The 23,554-nt window shown below is 58.1% G+C and overlaps 1 protein-coding gene across 2 annotated transcripts; it reads left to right on the top strand.

Moving 5' to 3' along the window:
• The first annotated feature begins 3,880 nt into the window (after nt 1-3,880).
• KCNN4 (potassium calcium-activated channel subfamily N member 4) lies at nt 3,881-21,617 on the top strand. Of its 2 annotated transcripts, none has more exons than XM_045578197.1 (9): nt 3,881-4,004; nt 11,176-11,271; nt 13,471-13,883; nt 16,331-16,466; nt 17,721-17,831; nt 18,499-18,617; nt 18,994-19,063; nt 20,508-20,669; nt 21,091-21,617. In XM_045578197.1, exons 3-8 carry the CDS (start codon nt 13,477-13,479, stop codon nt 20,664-20,666), a joined length of 1,002 nt encoding a protein of 333 aa, XP_045434153.1. In that variant the 5' UTR covers nt 3,881-4,004; nt 11,176-11,271; nt 13,471-13,476; the 3' UTR covers nt 20,667-20,669; nt 21,091-21,617. The 2 variants fall into 2 exon arrangements, with proteins under 2 accessions (XP_045434153.1, XP_036284637.1); XM_036428744.2 differs by lacking the exon at nt 3,881-4,004 and adding an exon at nt 4,913-5,842.
• Nucleotides 21,618-23,554: the final 1,937 nt, after the last annotated feature.

The raw sequence follows: 23,554 nt of genomic DNA, 5'->3' as shown, positions 1-23,554 counted from the left end.
TTGGTTGCAGGCACATCCCCAATAGGAGGTGCGCAGGAGGCAGCTGATCAATGTTTCTAACTCTCTGTCCCTCTCCCTTCTTTTCTGTAAAAAAATCAATAAAATATATATTTTAAAAAGATACAAAGACTAAAATAAACAAAAACAGAGGGAAAGAAAAAAGGAGAAAGGGAAAAAACAAGCCAATGGAGACAAAGACCAAGAGACAGAAGCTGAGAAGCAAGGCCAGTGGGGCACACAGAGAAGAAGCAAATACAGAGCCAGAGTGAGAGCCAGAGCAAGAGAGCGAGATTGACAAGACCACCAGACTTCCTTTAGCTTGGGGGCTCGTGAGGGCAGGGGTTTTGTCCGTTTTATTATTACTACTAGAGGCCTGGTGCACGCAATTCATGCAGGGGGTGGGTGTCCCTCAGCCCAGCCTGCACCCTCTCCGATCTGGAACCCCTCGAGGGACCCCTCGGTGGGATTGAGCCTAAACGTGCAGTCGGACATCCTTCTCACAGTCCAGGACTGCTGGCTCCCAACTGCTCGCCTGCCTGCCTTTCTGATTGCCCCTAACTGCTTCTGCCTGCCAGCCTGATCACCCCCTAACCAATCCCCTGCCAGCCTGATTGATGCCTAACTGCTTCCTTGCCAGTCTGTTTGCCCCTAACTGCCCTCCCCTGCAGGCCTGCTCCCCCACAACTGCTCTCCCCTGCAAACCTGGGTTCCTTCCAACTGCCCTTCCCTGCAGGCCTGGTTGACCCCAACTTCCCTCCTCTGCCAGCCTGGTCACCCCTAACTGCCCTCACCTGCAAGCTTAATCACCCCCAACTGCCCTCCCTTGCAGGCCTGGTGCCTCCCAACTGCCCTCCCCTGCTGGCCATCTATGGCAGCCATCTTGTGTGTTGGAGTGATGGTCAATCTGCATATTACCCTTTTATTAGTTAGGATAGAGGCCTGGTGCACAGGAGGGGGCCAGCTGGTTTGCTCTGAAGAACGTCCTGGATCAGGGTGGGGGTTCCCTTGGGGCATGAGAGGGCCTGTGGTGGTTTGCAGACCAGCCATGCCCTCCAGCGACCCAAGCAGAGGCCCTGGTATCTGGGGTTTATTTACCTTCTACAATTGAAACTATAGCCTGGAGCAGAGCCAAGCCTTCTGCTCCCTCAGAGGAGGCAGCCATTTCTGTTTGGATTTGTTTACCTTCTATCATTGAAATTTTGTAGCCTTGAGTGGAGGCTTAGGCCGGCAAAAAGCTTGGCTTCCTCCATTACCAGGGAAACTCAAGCCTCCCTCCAGCCCTCTGTGTCCACAGCCATCTTGGTTGGGTATATTTGCATATTCACTCCTGATTGGCTTGTGGGCATAGCTGGTGAGCGTGGCTTGTGGGTGTAGGGGAGTGATGCTTAATTTGCATACTACTCTTTTATTAGATAGGATACTCTCAATGCTTAGCGCGGTACCTGCACTCAGTAAGTGCTCAGTGTTATGCTGACAGGAAACTGGGCTACACGAGCAGAGTTCCTGCAGTTCCCAAGACCACCACTAGGTGTCAGTAGCCCGATGCCCTGAAGCCACCCACTGCCTTAATCCAAAAAACTGTCTGCCCTGGAGGATTTGCAGCCACTGGCCTGGCTTTCAGGAAGTCTTACCCACGGCCCCCCCACACCCCCCACTTCAGCCTCTCCTTTCCCTGCTCCAGCCCTGGGCGACGAGTGACCTTTCCGCCTGAGACACCCTCTTCTTCACTCCCTGAGCGGTTAAACAACCCTTTGTGCTTAGCCCCTTCCGGCTGGGCCCCAAGGCACTGGATCTGTTCCAGACCCGGAGATGGGGTTGGGAGGAAGGTGGGGCAGCTGGGACGAGGCCAGCAAAAAGTCCCAGGGACTTTGGAATCAGTTATTCTGGTTTTTCTGAAGATGTCTGGGCCCCCAGCCCCCTCCTTTCTCAGAATCAGGAGTCTGGGCCCCCAGAGTCCACACCCCCAGTCCACTCCTCTCCTATACGTCCCTGTGGCAGCTCTCAGTCCCCTCCTAGGGGCCGGCCCAGGCTCAGAGGCCTTGTGGTGCTCCTCACTTCCTCTCTTTTACAGAGACCCTCCTCCCCTCCACCCCCTCCAGGACTGAGACCAGAGCTGAGTCACAGGAAGCTCTGGGGCCCTGAGTCACCCCCACCGCCCAGCTCAGCCCCTCCCTGGACTGGAGGGAGCCGGCTCAAGCCAAGTGTCCTACACACTGACCCCCAAAGCCTGGGACTTCAGTTTGGAGGCAGGTGCCCTTCCCACTGTGTCCCCACTGCCGCCCACCTGGCATCTCCCATGCCCAGCCTTTGCTCCTTTCGTCTCTCACTCGTGGTCTCCTCGAAGACAAAACCTCTCTGCAATAACTTCGTGTCCTGATTCTGGTTTCTGCTGTCTCTTTACCTCTGGGTCTCTTCTCTCTCCATCTCTGCTTTGTTTGTTGTTGTTTGTTTGTTTGTTTGTTTGTTTTTTGTTTTGTTTAATATATTTTATTGATTTTTTTACAGAGAGGGAGAGAGAGGGATAGAGAGTTAGAAACATCGATGAGAGAGAAACACCGATCAGCTGCCTCTTGCACAACCTCTACTTGGGATGTGCCCGCAACCAAGGTACATGCCCTTGACCGGAATCGAACCTGGGACCTTTCCGTCCTTAGGCCGATGCTCTATCCACTGAGCCAAACCAGTTTTGGCTCTGCTTTTGTTTTTAATTCATTCTCTCTCCCTACTCTCCTCCCGTCCTCCTTCTCGATCTCTCTCTCTCTCTCTCTCTCTCTCTCTCTCTCTCTCTCTCTCTCTCTCTCTCTTACACACACACACACACACACACATCTGGCTTCACCACTAAGATCTCTCCCTGTGTCGGTTTCCCTGGTGCCTGCCCTGAGGCACAGCTGTGGAGGGGCTGGTGCTGGAGGTCTCTGTATCTCGGGCAGTCTCTGAGTCTCTGGTCCTTGGCCTCTGAGTGGGGTGGGGTGGGTGGAACTTGAAAAGGCCGGGAGAGAAACAGAGCTATGGCCATGGACAGAGGGAGACCTAGAGCCAGCAAGAGACAGAGACAGAGAGAAAATGAGACAGAAAAGAGCAGAGACAGAGATGGAATCAGACAAACACAGGGACACAGACGTTGATAAGCACAGAGAGAGACAGGGAGGCAGAGAGACAGTGGCAGGGAGCGAGGATAAAGAAAAACAGAGAGGGACACGAGAACGAAGACGGAGACAGAGATGCTAACAGACACACAGAGACACGGAGCTGAGGGAGGCCGAAAGAGAGAGATAAAGAGCAGAGAGAGAAGCGGAACAAACGGGCAGAGAGAGTCAGAAATGCTCAGGGAGACAGAGACAGAGTGGTAGAAAGAGACAAAGGCGTGAAAGGAGAGAAAAGCAGAGACTGAGAAAGACAGGAGGCAGAAATAAACACGAACCCAGAGGTTTCTGGAGCTGGAGAGACGAGGAGAGGAGTTGGAGGAGAGGCACAGGGACCCGTGCCAGGCCCAAGGGCGGCAGGTGCCAGGGTGCTGAGGCTCAGCCCAGGAGCGCCGGCAGCAGCCGTTCCTCCGAGCAGACACGCGTGTGGCATCTGCGTGTGCCCGGCGAAAGCCATGTGTGCCACAGGGCAGGGCCCCGGTGCGGGTTGTGCTTTTGTCACTGGGAGTGTCTGTGTGTGCGGTTTGGTGTCTCCGGGTGTGTCTGTGTGGGTTGTGTTAGTGTGTTGCCAGGCACGTCTGTGCGTGTCTCATTTCCCTGACGAGCACCACCAAGCACCGTGTACAGCAGTGTTTGTGTGTTTGTGTGGCTGTGTATTTCCCTGTGCGTGCTGCCTCTGTGTGATCGTGCGTGACAGAGCATGTGGAGTGCAGGGCTCTGTGTAGCTGCTGGCGGGCCCGTGTTTCTGCGTGACATGGGACCCGAAAGAGGAGAGGGGTTACGTCTCTGTGTTCCCCCAAGCGTGGTGCCCCTGGGGCCAGCGGTGTGTCGGGAGATCGGGGTGTGACGCTGTGCGAGGTGTGTGTCCCCATGGTGCCTCCGGCATGTGGTCACACCCTGCACTGTGTGTGCCGGCCTGTGTGTCAGTGTGTGGTGTGTGTCTCTCTGGGTGCTGTACTAGTACGGGTAAGGCCGTGCATTCCTCAGTGAGGTGATCGTGTGTTTTATGTGGAGGTGCGTGTCCTTGTTGGGGGGCCTCTCCTCTCCCTGCCCACAGCCAGAGGGTGTTGTGCTGTGAGGTTGTGTATTGCATGTGCGGCAGGCTGTCCTCTGGCGGTGTGTGGGGTGCTGTTGCAGGCCTATCAGCTGCGTCCGCGGGTCCTATCTGCTGAGTCATGTGACACGCGGTGTTTGTCAAAGGCGGCGTGGGGCCGTGTGGGGCCGCTGTGCTGAGTTCACTGCGTGTGTGTGTGTGTGTGTGTGTGTATTTCCCTGTGCCTGCTGCCTTGGTGTGGTCGTGCGTGGCAGAGCATGAGGAGTGCGGGGTCCTGTGTGGCTGCTGTACACGGTGACTGGAGGTGCTTGTCAGAGGCGGTGGTGCATGTTTTCCTCTGTACAGGTTGCATTTGGGCACTGGGGTGCCTGTGCCCACAGGGACACGATTCTGGGTTGTGTCCTCTGTGAGGTCTTACTTTGGGCTCGTGCTGTTGGGGACCCTGTGTGTTGCTGTGCAGCACAGGTCTCTGCCTGTGTCTGTTCACACTGCTCTCCTACTGGCATGTGTCCGGGGCACACTGTGTGTGCTGTGAACCAGCCTCTGGGCGTCTGTGTGAGTTGCCATGTGCATGGCATGTGTCCGTGTGCATTTTCCCATGTGCTGGGTGATGGGGACTGTCCCCTGTCCCTAAGTGTTGTGTGTCCACATGTGTTGGATATCATTCCCCAGGCGTGGAATGAGAGTGCACTGTTAACACCAGTGTGTGTGTGTGTGTGTGTGTGTGTGTGGCATTTGGGCACCGCCATGTCAATACCACCTGTGTGTGTGCGCAGAACACTCGCTGTATGTTGTGCTTGGGTATGTATGTGCATCCAATATGTGGTGTCTGGGTGTGGCTCTGAGTGTCGGGCCATGCTGTGCCCATTTTGGTTGCAATGTTTGTGCCTGTGAGCAGACAGTATTTGGGTGGCTGTGTGTGCCACGGGGCGCTGTCTGCCTCCTCGCCGAGTGCCGGAGTGTGTCACCCCGTGAATGTGGTGTCTGGGTGTGGCTGTGGGTTTCAGAACGTGTTGGGAGTTGTGAGTCACTTGGTGTAGGTTGTGTAGTGTGGCCGTGTGTGTTCGGGTCTGTCTGTGACCACGCTGGGTGTGCTGGTGTCACATGGGGCCTGGGCGTGGCCAGATGTAGGTGTGTGCTCACAGGGCAGACCGTTGTGAGTGACCGTTGTGTCAGTGTGTCTGATCCAGGAGGATGCACACTTCTTCCTTGCTCTGCCCCAAGACACACTCCGGCCCCTCCTTAGTCTGAGAAGTGGGGCTGGGGAGCCGCCCCTCTGCCCAAGGGCCTCCGGGCCCCTCCCTGCCCTGCCCAGCAGACACCACCCCCAGAGGGCACCGGCTCTCCGTGCCTCAAAGCGAGAGCCCAGAGCAGCTGAGCGGAGCAGGCTGAGGACCTGCCAGCCACGGTGGCTGCCCTTTGTGTGCTGCGAGGTGGGGGACCCTGGGCAGGAAGCTGGCTGAGTCCCAAGACCCAGGGGGCCATGGGCGGGGAGCTGGTGCCTGGCCTGGGAGCCCTTCGGCGGCGAAAGCGCCTGCTGGAGCAGGAGAGGTGGCTGGCCTGCTGGGCACTCACCCTGGCGGGAATCGGCATCGGGCTCATGGTGCTTCACGCAGAGATGCTGTGGTTCGGAGGGTGCACGGTGAGTGGAACTCATGCTGGGCCACCGGAGGCTGGGGGCTGAGACTCCCCGGTCAGAGGGAGGAGGGGCCTGGGGGCTGGGACTCCGGGGTCAGAGGGGTCAGAGGGAGGAGGAGCTAGGGGCCTGGACTCTGGGTCAGAGGGAGGAGGGGCTGGGGGCCTGGACTCTGGGTCAGAGGGAGCAGGGGCTGGGGGCCTGGACCCCTGGGTCTGAGGGAGGAGGGCTGGGGGCCTGTCTCCTGGGTCTGAGGGAGGAGGGCTGGGGGCCTGGACCCCTGGGTCTGAGGGAGGAGGGGCTGGGGGCCTGGACCCCTGGGTGTGAGGGAGGAGGGGCTGGGGGCCTGGACCCCTGGGTCTGAGGGAGGAGGGGCTGGGGGCCTGGACCCCTGGGTCTGAGGGAGGAGGGGCTGGGGGCCTGGACCCCTGGGTCTGAGGGAGGAGGGGCTGGGGGCCTGGACCCCTGGGTCTGAGGGAGGAGGGGCTGGGGGCCTGGACCCCTGGGTCTGAGGGAGGAGGGGCTGGGGGCCTGGACCCCTGGGTCTGAGGGAGGAGGGGCTGGGGGCCTGGACTCCTGGGTCTGAGGGAGGAGGGGCTGGGGGCCTGGACCACTGGGTCTGAGGGAGGAGGGCTGGGGGCCTGGACTCCTGGGTCTGAGGGAGGAGGGGCTGGGGGCCTGGACTCTGGATCAGAGGGAGGAGGGACTGGGGGCCTGGACTCTGGGTCAGAGGGAGCAGGGGCTGGGGGCCTGGACCCCTGGGTCTGAGGGAGGAGGGGCTGGGGGCCTGGACTCCTGGGTCAGAGGGAGCAGGGGCTGGGGCCTGGACCCCTGGGTCTGAGGGAGGAGGGCTGGGGGCTTGGACTCCTGGGTCTGAGGGAGGAGGGCTGGGGGCCTGGACTCCTGGGTCTGAGGGAGGAGGGGCTGGGGGCCTGGACTCCTGGGTCTGAGGACAGAGGGGACTGGGGCTGAGGAGCTTGGGATCTAGGGAGGCAAAGGCTGGGAGTTCTCTCTGCAGAACGGACAGGGGTCTCAGTCGGTGAAGGTATTGCAGTCAGACAGCTGGAGGTCCAGGAACCCTGGTGTGTGTGTGTGTGTGTGTGTGTGTGTGTGGTGTGATCAGATACTCAGGTCCCCCAAGAGCAGATAAGGGCAACGGTAACCCTTGGTTTGGCGAAGGGAGGGTGAGGAGAGGAACTAAGTTCTTCCAGTAGGCGGGTGGCTCCTTGGTCCCTATCTAAACCCGAAAGTTTACCCAGAACCTCAGCACTAAGGGTAGAGGCCAGAAGAAACTGGCTGGGGTGGGGGGGGGTGGACACGGTCACACACACACACACACACACACACACACGCACACGCACGCACGCGCGCACTCTGACCTTCTGTATCATTAAGAAGCCCAACTCCCTCAGAATCTATATGCTGAGCAATCTGGGAAGTAATGGAGACGTAGGCTGATAGCCGGACCCCTGGTCCCGGGGGAGGAGGGCCCGGCTCCGGGGCTGGAGGAGGAGGCCTGGAGCATCTTTGGGGGACGGACCTGACGGGACAGCGAAAGGAAAGGGAAAGCACAGGTGGGGCCCCGGACAAGTCCGAGCAGCTCCCCGCACATTCCAGGCCCGGCCGGCGGGGCCACCACGGGCACGGGGAGGACACGGGGAGGAATTAGCGGCTTGAGGACAGAACTGAATTGCTCAACAGGAAAGGAGGGGTTGGAGACCAGTCTGGGTGAAGGGATGTGGGATCGGGCTGGTCGGGCCGGGAGGGGGGCACTGATTGGAGGAGGGTTCTGGGGGGGGTGGGGGGGATGGAGGCTCACGCTTGGGAGGTGGAGGTGAGGGAGGGAGGCAGGCGGCTCTCTCCGGTGGCCGGAGCCCCACGGAAGGTCGGGACAGACTGGCTTCCTCGGCCAGGAGGCCAAGAGGAGGGCAGCGGGCACCGAGGGGGTGGGGCGGCTGAGGCCCAGGCCAACAGGAAGCATGGCCGAGCCTACCCCCCGCTCGGCGCCCGCTCCCTGCCCAGCAGGGGAGGCGAGGACATGGGAACTCTGGCAGATAGGAAGGCACGAGGGGGTCACTCTGACCAGCTCCGTCCACCTCCTCCCTTTCATTTCGTCTTTTCCTTTTCCACCTGCCGGGCTTCTGCCTGCAGCAGTGAGGTTCTGTGGAGCCTGCGAGGCTCTGGGCCTGCTTTCCCGTCTGTAAGCTGGATGAGGGGTAAAGTACGGGATCCTGGGGGGCGGGGGGGTGCTCTCCGCAGCCCCGTTTCCCTGGCTGCCTTCCCCTCCCCACCTCCAGCTCAGTCTAAGGAGCCTGTGGCACAGGGACCGGACACCGCTCTCCAGGGGCCAGGGGCTGGAGGAGAGGCAGGTGCCCGGGTCCAGACGTGGAGGGCAGTGAGACGGAGGCCCCAGAGCGGCGTGGGGGAGTGTCCAGGGTCCGAGAGGGTAGGCATGGCCGCGGGAAGCGCACTGCAGTGTGAGGAGGGGGCTGCGTCTCGTTGGGCAGCGTTTGGAACAAACTAAAGACAGAGGCAGGCCGAAACCGGTTTGACTCAGTGGATAGAGCATCAGCCTGCAGAATGAAAGGTCCCGGGTTCGAATCCCGTCAAGGGCAGGTACCTTGGTTGCGGGCACATCCCCAGTGGGGGTGTGTGTGTGTGTGTGTGTGTGCAGGAGGCAGCTGGTCGATGTTTGTCTCATCGATGTTTCTAGCTCTCTATCCCTCTCCCTTTCTCTCTGTAAAAAAAAAAAAAAAAAAAAAAAAAATCAATAAAATACATTAATAAAAATAAAAATAAAAAGACAGAGACGGGGGAGGAGGTTCCAGAGAGGGGTGGAGGGCCGTGGACAACAGCACCATTGTTCAGGCTGCGGGGGGCAGGCCCTGGAGCAGGAAACTGGCTCTCTTCCCCTGCAGGGGGGTGGGGGGGACCTGCCCCCTCCAGGGGCGCTGGCAGCATCTCAGGAGAAGCAGGTGTCTCAGGAGAAGCAGGTGGGAGCCCAGGAGGTCTCATTCCCCTGACAACCCCCCCCCCTCCCCGGCTCCCCAGGCAGGGACACCCTCCCAGCTCCTCCTGGGGAATCTGGCCGTCCCAATCCCCTCTCCGTCCTCCCCTAGATTCCTCCAAGGCCCTGCCACACGAAGAGGGAGAAGCCTGCTCTGTGTCTTCTGGGTGCCATGTCCTTCCCGCCAGATCAGCCCTGGGCTTAGAGCCAGGAGAGGGGGCGGCAGGTCAGGGAGAGGAGAGGCAGGACACAGGAGGGGGCGGAGGGTCTTTCTCTGAGGCCCTCGGAGACTCAGCCCCCTGTGTGAGGGCAGGGGAGGGTGTCATTCATTCCTTGGGTGCTGAGTGACAGTCTCTAGGCTCCCTGAGAATTGGGGCATGGGGGTGCGACTTGAAGTTGCTTTCTAGGGCAAGGCCAGCTGGGTAGGAAGGGAAGGGCAGGGGGCACACTTCAGAGGCCAAATAAATGTCTGCTTCTGGGTTTGGGGGTGAGGGAGGCAGGCAGGTCTCTAGTGATTTTTTTGGGAGGGGAGGTGCAGGCACACCCCCACATACACACAAACCATGGAGGAACAGAGACCCACAGAGCCTGCTGGAGCAGCCCCAGCCCTTCCTCCACCTGCAGTGCCATCTCCCTGGCACGCTCACGGACGCTGAGGGCCTGCCCCCCGGCCTCTGTCCACTCTGCCCCTTCCGGAGAGGACGGGAGAAGGAGAGAAACATCAATGGGAATCATTGGTGGGCTGCCTCCTGCACGCCCCTCCCCCCTACTGGGGATCAAGCCCGCAGCCTGGGCATGTGCCCTGACTGGGAATTGAACCGTGACCTCCTGGTTCCTAGACCAATGCTCAGCCGCTGAGTGACCATGGCCAGGCTGAGGAGCTATTTTGGATGAGGAAGTGGCCAGGAATTAAGAAGGAATGTGAATCGCTCTAGCTGGTTTGGCTCAGTGCATAGAGTGTCTGGCCTGCGGAATGAAGGGCCACGGGTTCGATTCTTGTCAAGGGTGAAAGATGAAATAGAGAGGGCTGGATGGAGATCGAGATGCCAGGACACAAGCTTGATTGAAGAGAAGAGTACCACTGCCAGCTGCTTCCAGAGAGAGCGGAAGAGAGTGAGGGCCGGGGTACAAGCACCTTTAAGGGGAGGAAAGAGAGGGGACGGGGCTTAGGGCACTCAGCACACGCTGATTGGTGGTTTCCTGTAAGGCCTATGATTAGGGACCTAGGGACTTAGGAATCGGGGGCTTAGGGTGTTTGGCAGGTGCTGATTGGTGGTTCAGTGCTCAGGAATGTCTGGCTGCAGGTGGAGTTTTCCTCTGTCCATCAGTTGGAGGAAGGGAGGACCTATCAAAGGCCTATGGACTGAAGAGTCCCAGGTTCGATTCCAGCCAAGGGCACATGCCTGTGTTGTGGGCTCCATTCCTAGTAGGGGGCATGCAGGAGGCAGCCAATCAATGATTCCCTGTCATCATTGATGTTTTTATTTCTCTCTTCCTCTCTGAAATCAATAAAAAAAAAATATATATATATTTTTAATTTTTTTATTGATTATGGTATCACATATTATAATTGTCCTCACCCCCCCAATCCCATCCCAAACCCCTCCCTACAAATGCCCTCACTCCCCATTGTCCATGGCCCCTGGCACACAAGTCCTTTGGTTGATCTCTCCCCCTTACCCCCACCCTCCCCTACGTTCCCTCTGAGGTTTGAGAGTCTGATCGCTGCTTCTCCTTCTCTGGGTCTGTTTTTGTTCATCAGTCTATGTTGTTCATCATTTCCTCTAGATGTGTGAGATCATGTGATCCAAGAGATACCCTTGTAAGAACCGAAACTGAGACAAGCCATAATGGTTATGCTGAGACGCAAATGAATCTGAGTTCTGTAGTGAGTTCCTTTCTGGGCCAACAGTTCTTTTGAGTCCCCATTTCAATGTCAAATAGTTCCTTATGCGTACCTATCAGCCATGCTATTTTAGATCTGGTTGATGGACTATATATATATATATATATATATATATATATATATATATATTTTTTTTTTTAAAGAAGGAATGTGCATTTCCAGCTCTCCCCTGAGGGATGTGGGTCCGAGGAGAAGGGCAGAGGAGGAGGAGGAGCGGCCAGGACTGTCCGGTTGGGAAGGATGGGGACCAGAGGATGGGTTTGAGACTTCCCGGAGTTGAGATGTCGGGAGGCACTGGGTTGTGGCTTGCGGGGAAAGGAGTCCAGGGAACTGGGAAGGGAGAAGGAGAGGCGGTTAGGGAGGAAGGTAGAGGAGACCGAGAGGAGAGACCTGGGATCTCACCCCTTTCCCTCTCTCTCCCCACAGTGGGCGTTCTACCTGTTCCTGGTTAAGTGCACCATCAGCATCTCCACCTTCCTGCTCCTCTGCTTCATCGTGGCCTTTCACGCCAAAGAGATCCAGGTAGCCTGGGCCCCGCCCCAACCCCTTCCTTCTGCCGCCAGCCCCCCGCCACGCCCTGCCGGCTCACACTTTCCATCCTCCTCCTCCGGGGCTGAGTAATGAGGTTCCTCTGCCTGAGATGCGTCCACACCCTCACCCACTGGGACGGGATGAACTGTGGACAGGCCAACAGGGCCTCCTGAGCAGCCGCTTCCCTTCCTCCACCTGCACCCCGTCTCCCCCCCACCCCCACCCCTCCACACTCACAGATGCTCAGTTCCTGCCCCCAGGCCTCTGTCTACTCTGCCCCCGGCAGCCTCACGTCAGGCCCAGCCTCCCAGATCTCAGTCCTCCATCTCTGAATCTCCACCTACTCCAATCCCAAGCAGCCGAGATCCCCCGGGGGCTATGGCCACGCCCCCCTGCCCCCACTCCTGCGCTCGCCTCTGTGCCAGTGCCCTCCTGACTCAGAAGCCCTTCCCACCCATTCCTCCCTCCAGCGTCATGTCTCTCCACCCCTGGACCCCTCCGGTGCACCCCCATCCCCAGATCCTGTTCCCTCCTCCCTGCCCCCCTGTAAGACGGGGCTATGGGTCATGTGCCTTAATGGCCCTTGCCGGGCTGGTATGTAAGAGGTGCTTGGCACAAAGTACACATGACCGCTCACCGCAGTCGTGTGAGCCGTGAAGTGTCCTGAGCCTGTGGCCTGGCTGGGCCACGGCCGGCCGACCTGCGGGACCTGGGCCTCCGCTCCCACACCTGTAACGTGGGGGTAATAACACTTTCACCCCCATGAGCTGAGAGCACTCGCTGAGCCACAGCACGTAAGCGGGGCCCCGCACACCCAAAACGCCCCTCTGGGTGTCAGCTGTGGTCACGCTCACGGTGTGTGATCACGCTCACTGCACACATACATGTCCCAGACACAGGACTGGGAGGTGGCCCCAGGGATGTGGAGGGGAAGCTCCAGAAGGCAGGAGTTTTTGTCTATTTATTATTTTTAAAAATATATTTTATTGATTTTTTTACAGAGAGGAAGAGAGAGGGATAGAGAGCTAGAAACATCAATGAGAGAGAGAGACCTTAACCAGCTGCCTCCTGCACACCCCTTACCGGGGATGTGCCCGCAACCAAGGTACGTGCCCTTTTCCGGAATCGAACCTGGGGCCTTTCAGTCCGCAGGCCGACGCTCTGTCCACTGAGCCAAACCGGTTTTGGCGGCGAGTTTCTGTCTTTTGTTCCCATCAGTTCCTAGAACAGTGTTTCCCAAACTTCGCTCATGATGAGAATCACCTGGTGGAGACGTTAGACTACAGATTACTGAATCCCAACTAAGAAGTGCTAAACTAGAATTTTTGGGAACATATAGGTAAAATTGTACACTTAACTTAGTGCTCTGCCTTAGAGCACTAGTTAAGTATACAATTAACTTGGTGCTCTGCCTTAGAGCACTAGTTAAGTATAGAATTAACTTGGTGCTCTGCCTTAGAGCACTAGTTAAGTATAGAATTAACTTGGTGCTCTGTCTTAGAACACTAGTTAAGTATACAAGTTTACCTATATGTTCTCAAAAATTCTAATCTTTTTAAAAAATATATATTTTATTGATTTTTTTTTTTTTTTTACAGAGAGGAAGAGAGAGGGATAGAGAGTTAGAAACATCGATGAGAGAGAATCATCGATCAGTGGCCCCCTGCACAACCCCTACTGGGGATGTGCCCGCAACCCAGGTACATGCCCTTGACCAGAATCGAACCTGGGACCTTTCAGTCCGCAAGCCTACGCTCTATCCACTGAGCCAAACCGGTTTCGGCAGTTCCCAAAAATCCTAGTTTAGCCCTCCTTAGTTGGGATTCAGGAATCTGTATTTTAACAACTCCACCAGGTGATTCTCATCGTGAGAGAAGTTTGGGAAACACTGTCCTAGAACAATCTCAGGCGCCTGGGAGGCCAGGGACACGCAGTAGGGCCTCCCAGGCGCCTGGAAGGGGGCTGCCCTAGCAGGGAGGGGAGAAGGGGAGGAACGGCCTCCTCCAGCGCTGCCCGCTCCTCGCCCACCCTCCGGGCCCACGCCCCTGCGCTATCTGCCTCCTCCCCTGGCCTGGCGGCGGGCGCGGCCCCCTTATCTCCGGGCAGCAGGCTGGCGTCCGGCGCCTGACCTCCATGTGACCCCCCTTCTTCCCCTCCTTCTCCCCCGGTTCGCACCCTCCCTCCCCGCAGCTGTTCATGACGGACAACAGCCTCCGGGACTGGCGCGTGGCGCTGACGGGGCGGCAGGCGGCGCAGATCGTGGTGGAGCTGGCGGTGTGCGGGCTGCACCCGGCGCCCGTGCGGGCCCCGCCGTGCCCGCTGCCCAGCGCGCCGCAGCCCTGGCCGGGCTTCCTGAGCCAGGGCGAGGCGCTGCTGTCGCTGGCCATGCTGCTGCGCCTCTACCTGGTGCCCCGCGCCGTGCTGCTGCGCAGCGGCGTGCTGCTCAACGCGTCCTACCGCAGCATCGGCGCGCTCAACCAGGTCCGCTTCCGCCACTGGTTCGTGGCCAAGCTCTACATGAACACGCACCCCGGCCGCCTGCTGCTCGGCCTCACGCTGGGCCTGTGGCTCACCACCGCCTGGGTGCTGTCGGTGGCCGAGAGGTGAGGGTGCTGGGTGCTGGGGGTGTGGGGTGGTACCAGGAGCCTCTGGGGGAGCCGCTTGCAGCAGCAGCGCCCTGCTGAGCGCCCTGCTGGCCTGCAGGTTGGGTGTCCCTGGGGCCCAGTTGTGGAGAAGGCCATTGTCCACATGTGTCCAGGTCGGCCCCAGCCCTTCCTCCACCTGCGGCCTCCCCCTCCCCGGGCACACGCAGAGCCTAGGAAGCCCTTCCCTTCCGGCTTCCGGGCCAGCCTCTCCGGCCTCAGGTGCCAGGCATCTGTCTGCTCCGGCTCAGAGCCCAGGCCTGGCCAAGCACGGCGTCTGCCTCGGAGGGGCCAGCACGGATGCCGTGTGGGTGCTCCCCGTGATGCCCACGGGGGGTTGTTTGGGGGCCTCTCTGAAAGAGAATGCCCGAAGGCCGTGGTGGGCAAACTGCGGCTCGCGAGCCACATGCGGCTCTTTGGACCCCTTGAGTGTGGCTCTTCCCCAAAACGTCACGGACCTGGGCGAGTCGGTTTTGAAGAAGTGGTGTTAGAAGAAGCTTAAGTTTAAAAAATGTGGCTCTCCAAAGAAATTTCAATCCTTGTCCTGCTGGTATTTGGCGCTGCTGACGAATGAGTTGGCTGCCCACGGCCCTAACGGAACTGGTACCTGATTCCAGGCTGCCTGCTGGGCATCCTTCGCCCTGATGCTGGGCCTGTGCCCTTTCCGAACTTCAGATGATATCTCTCTCTATTCCCTCCCTCCTCTCCCCCCGCCTCTCTTCTCTCTCTCTCTCTCTCTCTCTCTCTCTCTCTCACACACACACACACACACACACACACACACACAATTGTGGGTAACCTTAGCCCATGGTTCTCAGAGTGTGGTTCCGGGCCAGCAGCATCACCTGAGAACTTGTTGCAAAACCAAATTCTCAGGCCCCATCCAGACCAACCGGATTTAAAACTCTCTGACAGGCGGGGCCAAGCAATTTGTCTTAACAAGTGACTGGGATGCCCACTCACGTGTAAAGTCCACCTGGCATAGGATTCTTGGGGGGAGGCGGAGAGGGAGAGACCTGGCTTCAGATCGCTCCTTTCTGAGCTTGTTTTCTCATCTGTACAATGGGACCATTTTTACAAATTCCACCAGCTTTCAAGTCTCCCTGGCAATTCCCATCTTTGTCATTTTAAACTTCATCTGGCAGGCCCTCCCCTCAGTGTCCCCAGTTGGGGAATCGGTCATGATCAGGGTCAACGAATGGTCCTCCCGCCATGTTTATCTGAAAAATGGGACGTTGGGACGGGAGTCACATCTCTAACTCCTACGGCAGAGGTCCTCCCTCCAGCGTGGCTGTACTTTGGGATGAGGAGGCAGCTTATTTACAGCACAGACTCAACCCCACTTCTTTTTAAAATATATTTTATTAATTTTTTACAGAGAGGAATAGAGAATTAGAAACATTGATGAGAGAGAAACATCGATGAGCTGCCTCCTGCACACCCCCTTCTGGGGATGTGCCTGCAACCAAGGTACATGCCCTTGACCGGAATCGAACCTGGGACCCTTGAGTCTGCAGGCCGACGCTCTATCCACTGAGCCAAACCGATTAGGGGCCAGCCTCCACGTATAGAAACTCCTTCAGTGGGTCTGAGCTGTGGTTCCTTACTGACCCCGATGCAGGAGGGGTCTGCGGGCCAGAGTTGGCCAAGTCCTGATTTTCTTTTCTTTATCTTTTTTTTTTTTTTAATATATTTTATTGATTTTTTTACAGAGAGGAAGGGAGAGAGAAAGAGAGTTAGAAACATCGATCAGCCGCCTCCTGCAGCCGGGGATGTGCCCGCAACCATAGTACATGCCCTTGACAGGGATCGAACCCGGGACGCTTCAGTCCGCAGGCCAGGCTCTATCCACTGAGCCAAACCGGTTTTGGCAAGTCCTGATTTTCGATCGCTTCCATGGCTGGACCGAAATGTCCCCTTCTGTGAAGTGAGGGGGAAATGCAGGGTCCCACCCACCCTTTCAGTCCCGATGGGGCCACCTCTAGGCCAGCCGGCGGCGTCTTGTAGAAACTGGAAAAGAGGCTTCCATTCCCCTGGGCGGATGCAGCCCCTGCCAGGGTCTGACACGCGGACTTTGGGCTGGGTTTCTGCCCCCTCCACCCCCCAGCACACACTCTGAATACAGCAGCCTGATAGCCTCACAGACACTGAGCAGGCTTTGGAACTGGCTGCACCAGGTTCAAGTCCCACAGATCAGAGAAGTTGAGCGTCCAGCCCAGCTCACACAGCAGCCGGGAGGCCAGGCAGGCTCTCCAAAGCCCAGAACTTACTGTTTTTGTGGGGGGGGGGTGGTTGTGTGTGTTTTTTCTGGGTGCTTTTTGGGACTGTGGGTATGTATTAGGAAGGAGGGTATCAGACACCCGGGAACTCCTGGAGCCATTTCAGATCTAACCCGTCCTTCCCCATAGGCAGGCTGTTAACGCCACCGGACACCTCTCAGACACTCTGTGGCTGATCCCCATCACCTTCCTGACCATCGGCTACGGGGACGTGGTGCCGGGCACCATGTGGGGCAAGATTGTTTGCCTCTGCACCGGCGTCATGGTGAGTACGGGCGCCTCAGGGACCCTCCCCTCTCGCACTGGCCGCCCCCTGGCTCCAGGGGGCCACGGAGCCAGCACCGGCAGGCAGGGCCACCCCGTAGCCCCAGTCCCTCACTGGGACACAGCCCCCCAGCCCCATGTCCTTATAAAACACAGGACTCCATCCCCCGAACCCTTGCTCTCTCTGAAACCTCATCCTCCTCAGGAACACCAGGCCCTGAACTTCCCAGCTCCATTTCCTTCCAGAGTCCAGGAATCTACCCTGAGCCTCATCGAGGCTCCGAATCCTGCCTCCTCCCCTCCCCCCGTCCTCCCGTCCCCCAGCCCCCTAGCCATCCAGGACTCAGGCACCGTTTCCCAGCCCTGGGAGAGGAATCCACGCTCCCAGCCTCCATCCAGGCTACGGACTCTAATCAGGAAGAGTGTGCCTTGGGGACCCAGGCTGCCTGGGGACACATCCCGTTCCTGCCACTTCCTGGCTGGGAGCACGCCATGCACCTCCCAGGTCTCGGTTTCCTCATCTATGAAAGAGGGCATTCATACTAGGAACTCTTCGAGGAGAGTAAATGAATTGAAACATGTAAAGGATCTCAAAGGGTGCCCAGCACACAGGAGATGCTCAGGAAAGCGGGGTGGGGGGTGTTATAATGGTCCCAGGCATCTGTCACCCCCCCCAGCACCAGTGCCCTCAAGGACGAGGCAGAGCTCTCCAGCCCCAGGAGGCCTCCTCCCAGAGTCAGCCTCCTCCTGAATCCAGACATTCCCCCTTTCCGCTTCCTAGAGCCAGGCATCCAGTTCCTTCCATGCAACCCTTATCTCCCCTCCAGGGAGGACATGCTGGATCCCCAGGGAGGAGGGTGATGGCCACCTGGGTGTGAGCAGCAGGAGCCTGAGGCCTGCCCCTTGCCCAGCCCAGGCCTCCTCTCCTCCTCCATTCATACCCTTCGGCTCACAAGCCTCGGTTTGCTGCTCTGGTGACTAATGAGTTTGCCGATCGCCACCTTAACCAAAGAGAATATTTTGATGGTGTAAATACACACAAGAGTTCATCCCAGACCCGTACTTTCTAATCCTCACTCCCCGCTTGGAGCTGTTTGTCTGTCTGTCACTTAGGGGTGGTCGGGCCTGCCTTCTGTGGCTGTTGGAGGATTTCGGGGGGGGGGGGGGGGAGGAAGTGGGGGGCATAGGAGAGCTGGTGGAACAGGACTGGCTAGAGAGCCCCACGGCCCTGTGTCAGTGCCTGCTGTGCCCACAGGGCGTCTGCTGCACAGCCCTGCTGGTGGCCGTGGTGGCTCGGAAGCTGGAGTTCAATAAGGCGGAGAAGCATGTGCACAACTTCATGATGGACATCCAGTATGCCAAGGAGGTGAGGGCGGGCTCCACAGGAGTCCCAACCCCAGCTCCTCCTCCCTCCTCCCTCAGACCCAGGCCCTCAGCTCCTCCTCCCTCAGACCCAGGAGTCCAAGCCCCCAGCCCTCCTCCCTCAGACCCAGGGGTCCAGGTCCCCAGCCCCTCCTCCCTCAGACCCAGGAGTCCAGGCCCCCAGCCCTCCTCCCTCAGACCCAGGAGTCCAGGCCCCCAGCCCCTCCTCCCTCAGACCCAGGAGTCCAGGCCCCCAGCCCTCCTCCCTCAGACCCAGGGAGTCCAGGCCCCCAGCCCCTCCCCCCTCAGACCCAGGGGTCCAGGCCCCCAGCCCCTCCTCCCTCAGACCCAGGGGTCCAGGCCCCCAGCCCCTCCTTCCTCAGACCCAGGGAGTCCAGGCCCCCAGCCCCTCCTCCCTCTGACCCAGGCTCCCAGGTCCCCAGCTCCTCCTCCCTCAGACCCAGGCCCCCAGGTCCCCAGTCCTCCTCCCTCAGACCCAGGCCCCTAGCCCTTCCTCTCTCAGACCCAGGAGCCCAGGCCCCAAGGCCCCTCCTCCCTCAGACCCAGGCCCCTAGTCCCTCCTCCCTCACACCCAGGCCCTCAGGCCCCCAGCCCCCTCTTCCCAGAGCCCAGGGGTCAGTCTGCGCTGACACTGTGCCCCCCTCCCCCAGATGAGGGAGTCGGCTGCCCGAGTGCTGCAAGAGGCCTGGATGTTCTACAAACATACGCGCAGGAAGGACTCCGGAGCTGCCCGCAGGCACCAGCGCAAGCTGCTGGCTGCTATCAACACGTGAGGGCTGCTGTGTGTGTATGCGTGTACGGGAGCCCACACCCACGTGCACCCACATGGGGGGAGGGGACTGGTGTGTGTGTGTGTGTGTGTACAGCCGCATGCACTGTGTGTGACTGAACAGATATCGCCTGGCCCTCTTTGTGAGTCTGAGGTGGCTGACTTTGCATATTCGGGGTGTCTGTGGACCCCCAGACCTGGGTCTCTCCCAGGGAGGTGGACTCATGGGTGCAGCCTCCACTTCAGCTTTCTAGCAGCTTTTCCTCTTTGTACTGTATCTACGTGGGTCTCTCCTCCCCTCCATCCCCCCCTTGCCTTAGGGCCACAACTGGGGACCAGGCTTATGGGAAAACCGAACCCCTGCTTCTTCCCACAGGTTCCGCCAGGTGCGGCTGAAACACCGCAAGCTCCGGGAACAGGTGAACTCCATGGTGGACATCTCCAAGGTACAGGGTCCCGCGGGAGCGGAGGGGCGGCAGGGCTGCGGGCAGGGAGACCTGGCTCGGGGGCCGGGGGCCGGGAGCGCCGGCCAGGGCCGGGCACACAGGTACTCAGGAAAGGTCTGCGGCTGATGGATGAATGCGTGATGCAATCCCGAGTTTCTAAAAGTCACGTATGATACAGAGAGATCCTTTTTAAACTTAAAAGAAAAACAATGGCACAACTCCAGTGTTTGGTTGTAAATTATTTTCACTGTCAACTTACTTACCTGTGAACGGATATAAAATTCCTTCAAACTCTGACTCTTACGCAATAATAAAACCAAAGCAAATATACAAACCAAGCCCAAGCACACACGGCAAAGCCAATAAAAGGCGCACGCACGGCACTGGCATGGGGAAGGGAGGCAGTGGTGGGGAAACTCAATCTCTGCTGCTCCTGGGGAGAGGGGGCCGGGACCAGGGAGCCTCGCCTGCCTGGACACGCTCGCCCCTCGGGGTGGGCCCTCACACCCCTTGGCTGGGCTCACGTGTCCTTTGCTCACCCGGTGGCCTTTGCCTTTCCTCATTAGTCTGTGACAGTCCAAACAGTGGCCCCCGGCGCCCCTGCCAGGGTAAACACAGCCCCGGATACAGGCCTCGGCGAGGAGGCCGTGGCCTCGGTCTGCCGGAACTGACAGGCGATAATTTCCCAAGATTATCTTGCCGTCCAGCACAGAATTAAAGACTTCTCAGAGAAAGCTCCCGTGCCCTCACGGATGAAGCTGTGAGTCCTGGTTTGAGAAGGCAGGGGGAGGGGGCAGGTGGATTTTTAAAGTCAGGCGTTCGTCAGTCCCACACGTATTTTTTTAAATATATATATTTTATTGCCGAAACCGGTTTGGATCAATGGGTAGAGCGTTGGCCTGCGGACTCAAGGGTCCCGGGTTCGATTCTGGTCAAGGGCATGTACCGTGGTTGCGGGCACATCCCCAGTGGGGGGTGTGCAGGAGGCAGCTGGTTGATGTTCCTCTCTCATCTATGTTTCTAACTCTCTATCCCTCTCTCTTCCTCTCTGTAAAGAAATTAATAATATATATATATAATACATATAACAATAAAAAAAATCATGATATCAATTTATAGGGTCAGCAGTCCCATGAGTATTAGTGAGAACCTACAAGGTCCTAGGCCCTGTGGTAGGGGCTGCTTCGGGCCTGTCCATGAACTGCCCAGGCCTGTTTCCTCAGCTGTAAACATGGGGACGGGATTCTCACTCCCCATGACTTTCAGGATTTTGCCAAGTAGTGGGGGATGGGGGAGGGGGGTGATAGAGGTCAATACTTTGTACCTGTTACAATTGAGGATAAGCCTTGAGGGCCCGTCACTAAATGTTCGTTCCACTGCCTTCCTCCGCCGGACAGGGGGGCTGTACCTCAGTCCTGACGCCTCCGTCCCTCTCCCTGCCCAGATGCACATGATGCTGTGTGACCTGCAGCTGGGCCTGAGCAGCTCGCACCAGGCCCTGGAGAAGCGGATCGACACCCTGGCGGGGAAGCTGGACACCCTGACGGAGCTGCTCAGCACGGCCCTGAAGCAGCTCCCGGAACCCAGCCAGGAGGCCACATAGCGGGTACGGAGCGGGGGTGTGGGCAGGAGAGCGTTCCGGAGGAAAGGGGTCCGGTCTGCACCCTGGATGGTGAGGGGGGCCGGGGACGGCCCGAGACAGCCAGTAGTGCTGGGGAGAAAGGACTCCGAGCCTGGGACGGGATGGCAGGGGTGGAAGGCCACATTTCTTTTCCCCTGTGCTGGCCCTCAGTACCCTCCCCTTTATTGCTAGGAATCTGTCTGTCCCTCTCTCTGCCTGTCCCTGGGCCCGTTCTCTGGTTCTACCCAAATGCCGGCTGCTCTTCATCTCTTGGTGCTGGGTACACCCACCCTCTTACTTCCTCCTCTGCCCACTGGTTTCTGTCCGCCTCCACTTCCATGTCCCCGCTCTAGCTCCTCCTCTGGTGTCTGCTCTGATGTCCATCCATCTCCCTTTGTCTCCCCAGGACCCATGGAGGAAGAACCAGGCTACTTTCCCCAGGACTGAGGTCAAGGACATTCTCTCTTCTACTCCTGGCCCAGCCCTATGACTAAAACACCTCAAATGCAAGGCCTCCAGGGGCCCCACCTCGGGGTGGGGTGACTCACTGAGGCTGCTGGAGGGACACCGGCTGAAGGAGGGAGGCCGTGGCCCATCCTGGAGGCCCCACGTGGGAAAATGGTCACCACTACCCCACATACCCTCGACAAAACATCCTCACTGTGCTGCTACCGATGACCCCCAGCTTCTGGGGGCTGAGACAGCTGGGGCCCAGAGCCCAGGGTCCTGGGGCGCCTCAGTTACCGCTGGTCGGCAGAGCTGAAGGAGCCCGGCCTGAAGCTGGACGAGGCAGGAGGTGGCGCCCCCTGGTGGGAGAGCAGGAGGACACTATTTTTCTAGAGTTGCAGAGAATATGGTGGGAGAGGAGGTGGAGGGGGTGAAGGGATTCACCGGTATCTGTTCTTACACTTTGTAATAAATTTTACACAAAGACAGACGTCGCTGTTTCTTGCTAAGTATACCCACACTTCACACAGGCAGCTCATCCAATGGAAGGCCCTTATCCTGCCCTGTCTGAACCTCAGTTTCCCCGTCTGTAAAGCAGAGGCCCTTCCTAAGCGCCCTCCCATGTCTGAAGGCTTCAGAGTCCTCAACCACCTCCCCTCCCAGCTCTGAGACTAAGAACAGATTCAGGCAGATTCCAGCTCCGCCATCCACTGGCTGTGTGACTGGGACAAATGCTCCCATCGCCCTGAATATTTTTTAAAAATATATTTTATTGATTTTTTACAGAGAGGAAGAGAGAGAGACAGAGAGCTAGAAACGTCGATGAGAGAGAAACATCGACCAGCTGCCTCTTGCACACCCCCTAACGGGGACTTGCCCTTGACCGGAATCGAACCCGGGACCCTTCAGCCCGCAGACCGACGCTCTACCACTGAGCCAAACCGGTTTCGGCACGCCCTGAATATTTTATTTCACCTGTAAAATGGGCCACCCCCATGGAACTGGGCCAGAACAGAATGGCACAGAGGGTCAGGAATTCAGTGAGAACCAAATACAGAAGATAGTCAGTCTTTGTATTATTCTAATGATTTTCAGACAATGCTCAGCTGCCCCTTTTCTCTCTTCTGCCCTTTTCCCCTCACTGGAACCTAGATGACAACTCACCCATCAGGAGACTAAACCACCTTAAACCACCCCCCTATACCCACATCTGCTAGGACTCAGTCAGGAAGAGGGAGGGGGCTGGCACTTCCGGAGATCCCACTGTGCTCCCATTTTATAGATCACCAAGATCACCCCCCACCCCACCCCGCTGTACAGATACAGAAACTGAGGGTAAGTGGAGCCAGTCCTGACACCGAGAACCAGGGCTGCAGGGTCCAGATTCACACTCAGCCTGTCCCCCTGTGCCATGTGGGAGATGAGTCAGAGGCACAGTGGCCACGGGGCTCGAACCCAGGTCTCACTTCCTACAAGTGGCTTCGCTCCCCTTTGAGAGGCTGACTCATGCTCACTTCCCTGGAGCTGCGGGGAAGCTGGGCCCCCGAGTCATCCTCCTCTGCTGAGCTATCTTTGGATTTCCCTCCAAATCCGCAGCCAGCCGCACCCCTCAGCCCTGCTAAACTGGGGCCTGCACCGCCCACTGCCGGACTGCCCTTCCTCACCACCAGCCCTCCTGGAGGGTAACGGAGGCAGGAACCCGATGGAACCTCTGAAGACACTTCCAACAGCCTCCCTCCCCCTAGGAAGCCCTCCTCACAGTGTCGCCTGGTAACCTGCCAAACTCATTCACCTGGGACCACTCTTTCTCCGGCCCCCTCCCATCCCCTTCAGCTGGCAAACTCCTTCCTCCTCCTCCTCTGGGCCTTGGCTTAGATGTCCCCGCTCCCAGGAAGTCCCCTGAAGCTTCCATAGCCTAAGGTGACCAGATGTCCCGATTTTTAACAATTTGTCCCGAGTCCCTAGGCATTTTTAAAAAGTCCCGATTAAATTGGGACGCGGGGACAAATTGTTAAAAAGCGGGACGTCTGGTCACCTTATCATAGCCCCGTGAGCCTGCTCACAATATTTACTGGGCCCAGCACCACGCTAAGCCCTGTGTAGAACCCATCTTACAGATCTCTACAAAAGGAGGCAAAGTGGGCACTGCTGGCCCCATTTTATAGATGAGAAGGCTGAGATGCAGAAACCTCAGAACCACAGCGAAGAGGTGGGTGAGCTGGGATTTGACCCAGCAGCTGGCTCCAAAGCCCAGTGCTTAGCCGACTGGTCTTCTCAGATCATCTCACCATATTTTCATTTTTGTTCACAATGTGTCATCAATGCCATGGGCAGGGCCTCGTGTGCACAGTAAATCTCTAATGTGGCCCAAAGCCCCTCACCTCTGCCACACGTTGGCTTCCACTGAGACAAGGGAGGGTCGT

Source organism: Pipistrellus kuhlii, unplaced genomic scaffold (assembly GCF_014108245.1).
Source record: "Pipistrellus kuhlii isolate mPipKuh1 unplaced genomic scaffold, mPipKuh1.p scaffold_m20_p_90, whole genome shotgun sequence".
NCBI lineage: Eukaryota > Metazoa > Chordata > Mammalia > Chiroptera > Vespertilionidae > Pipistrellus > Pipistrellus kuhlii.
Note: the sequence above shows the minus strand (reverse complement) of the source record. Positions and strands in the feature narration are given on the sequence as shown.

Excerpts from the sequence above, each read along its gene's own strand:
- KCNN4 (XM_036428744.2), top strand. The coding sequence starts at position 5,684 with ATGGGCGGGGAGCTGGTGCCTGGCCTGGGAGCCCTTCGGCGGCGAAAG. Across the intron at positions 5,843-11,175 it reads TGTGGTTCGGAGGGTGCACG|TGGGCGTTCTACCTGTTCCT; the intron begins GTGAGTGGAACT and ends CTCTCCCCACAG. Across the intron at positions 18,618-18,993 it reads CTGCTGGCTGCTATCAACAC|GTTCCGCCAGGTGCGGCTGA; the intron begins GTGAGGGCTGCT and ends TTCTTCCCACAG.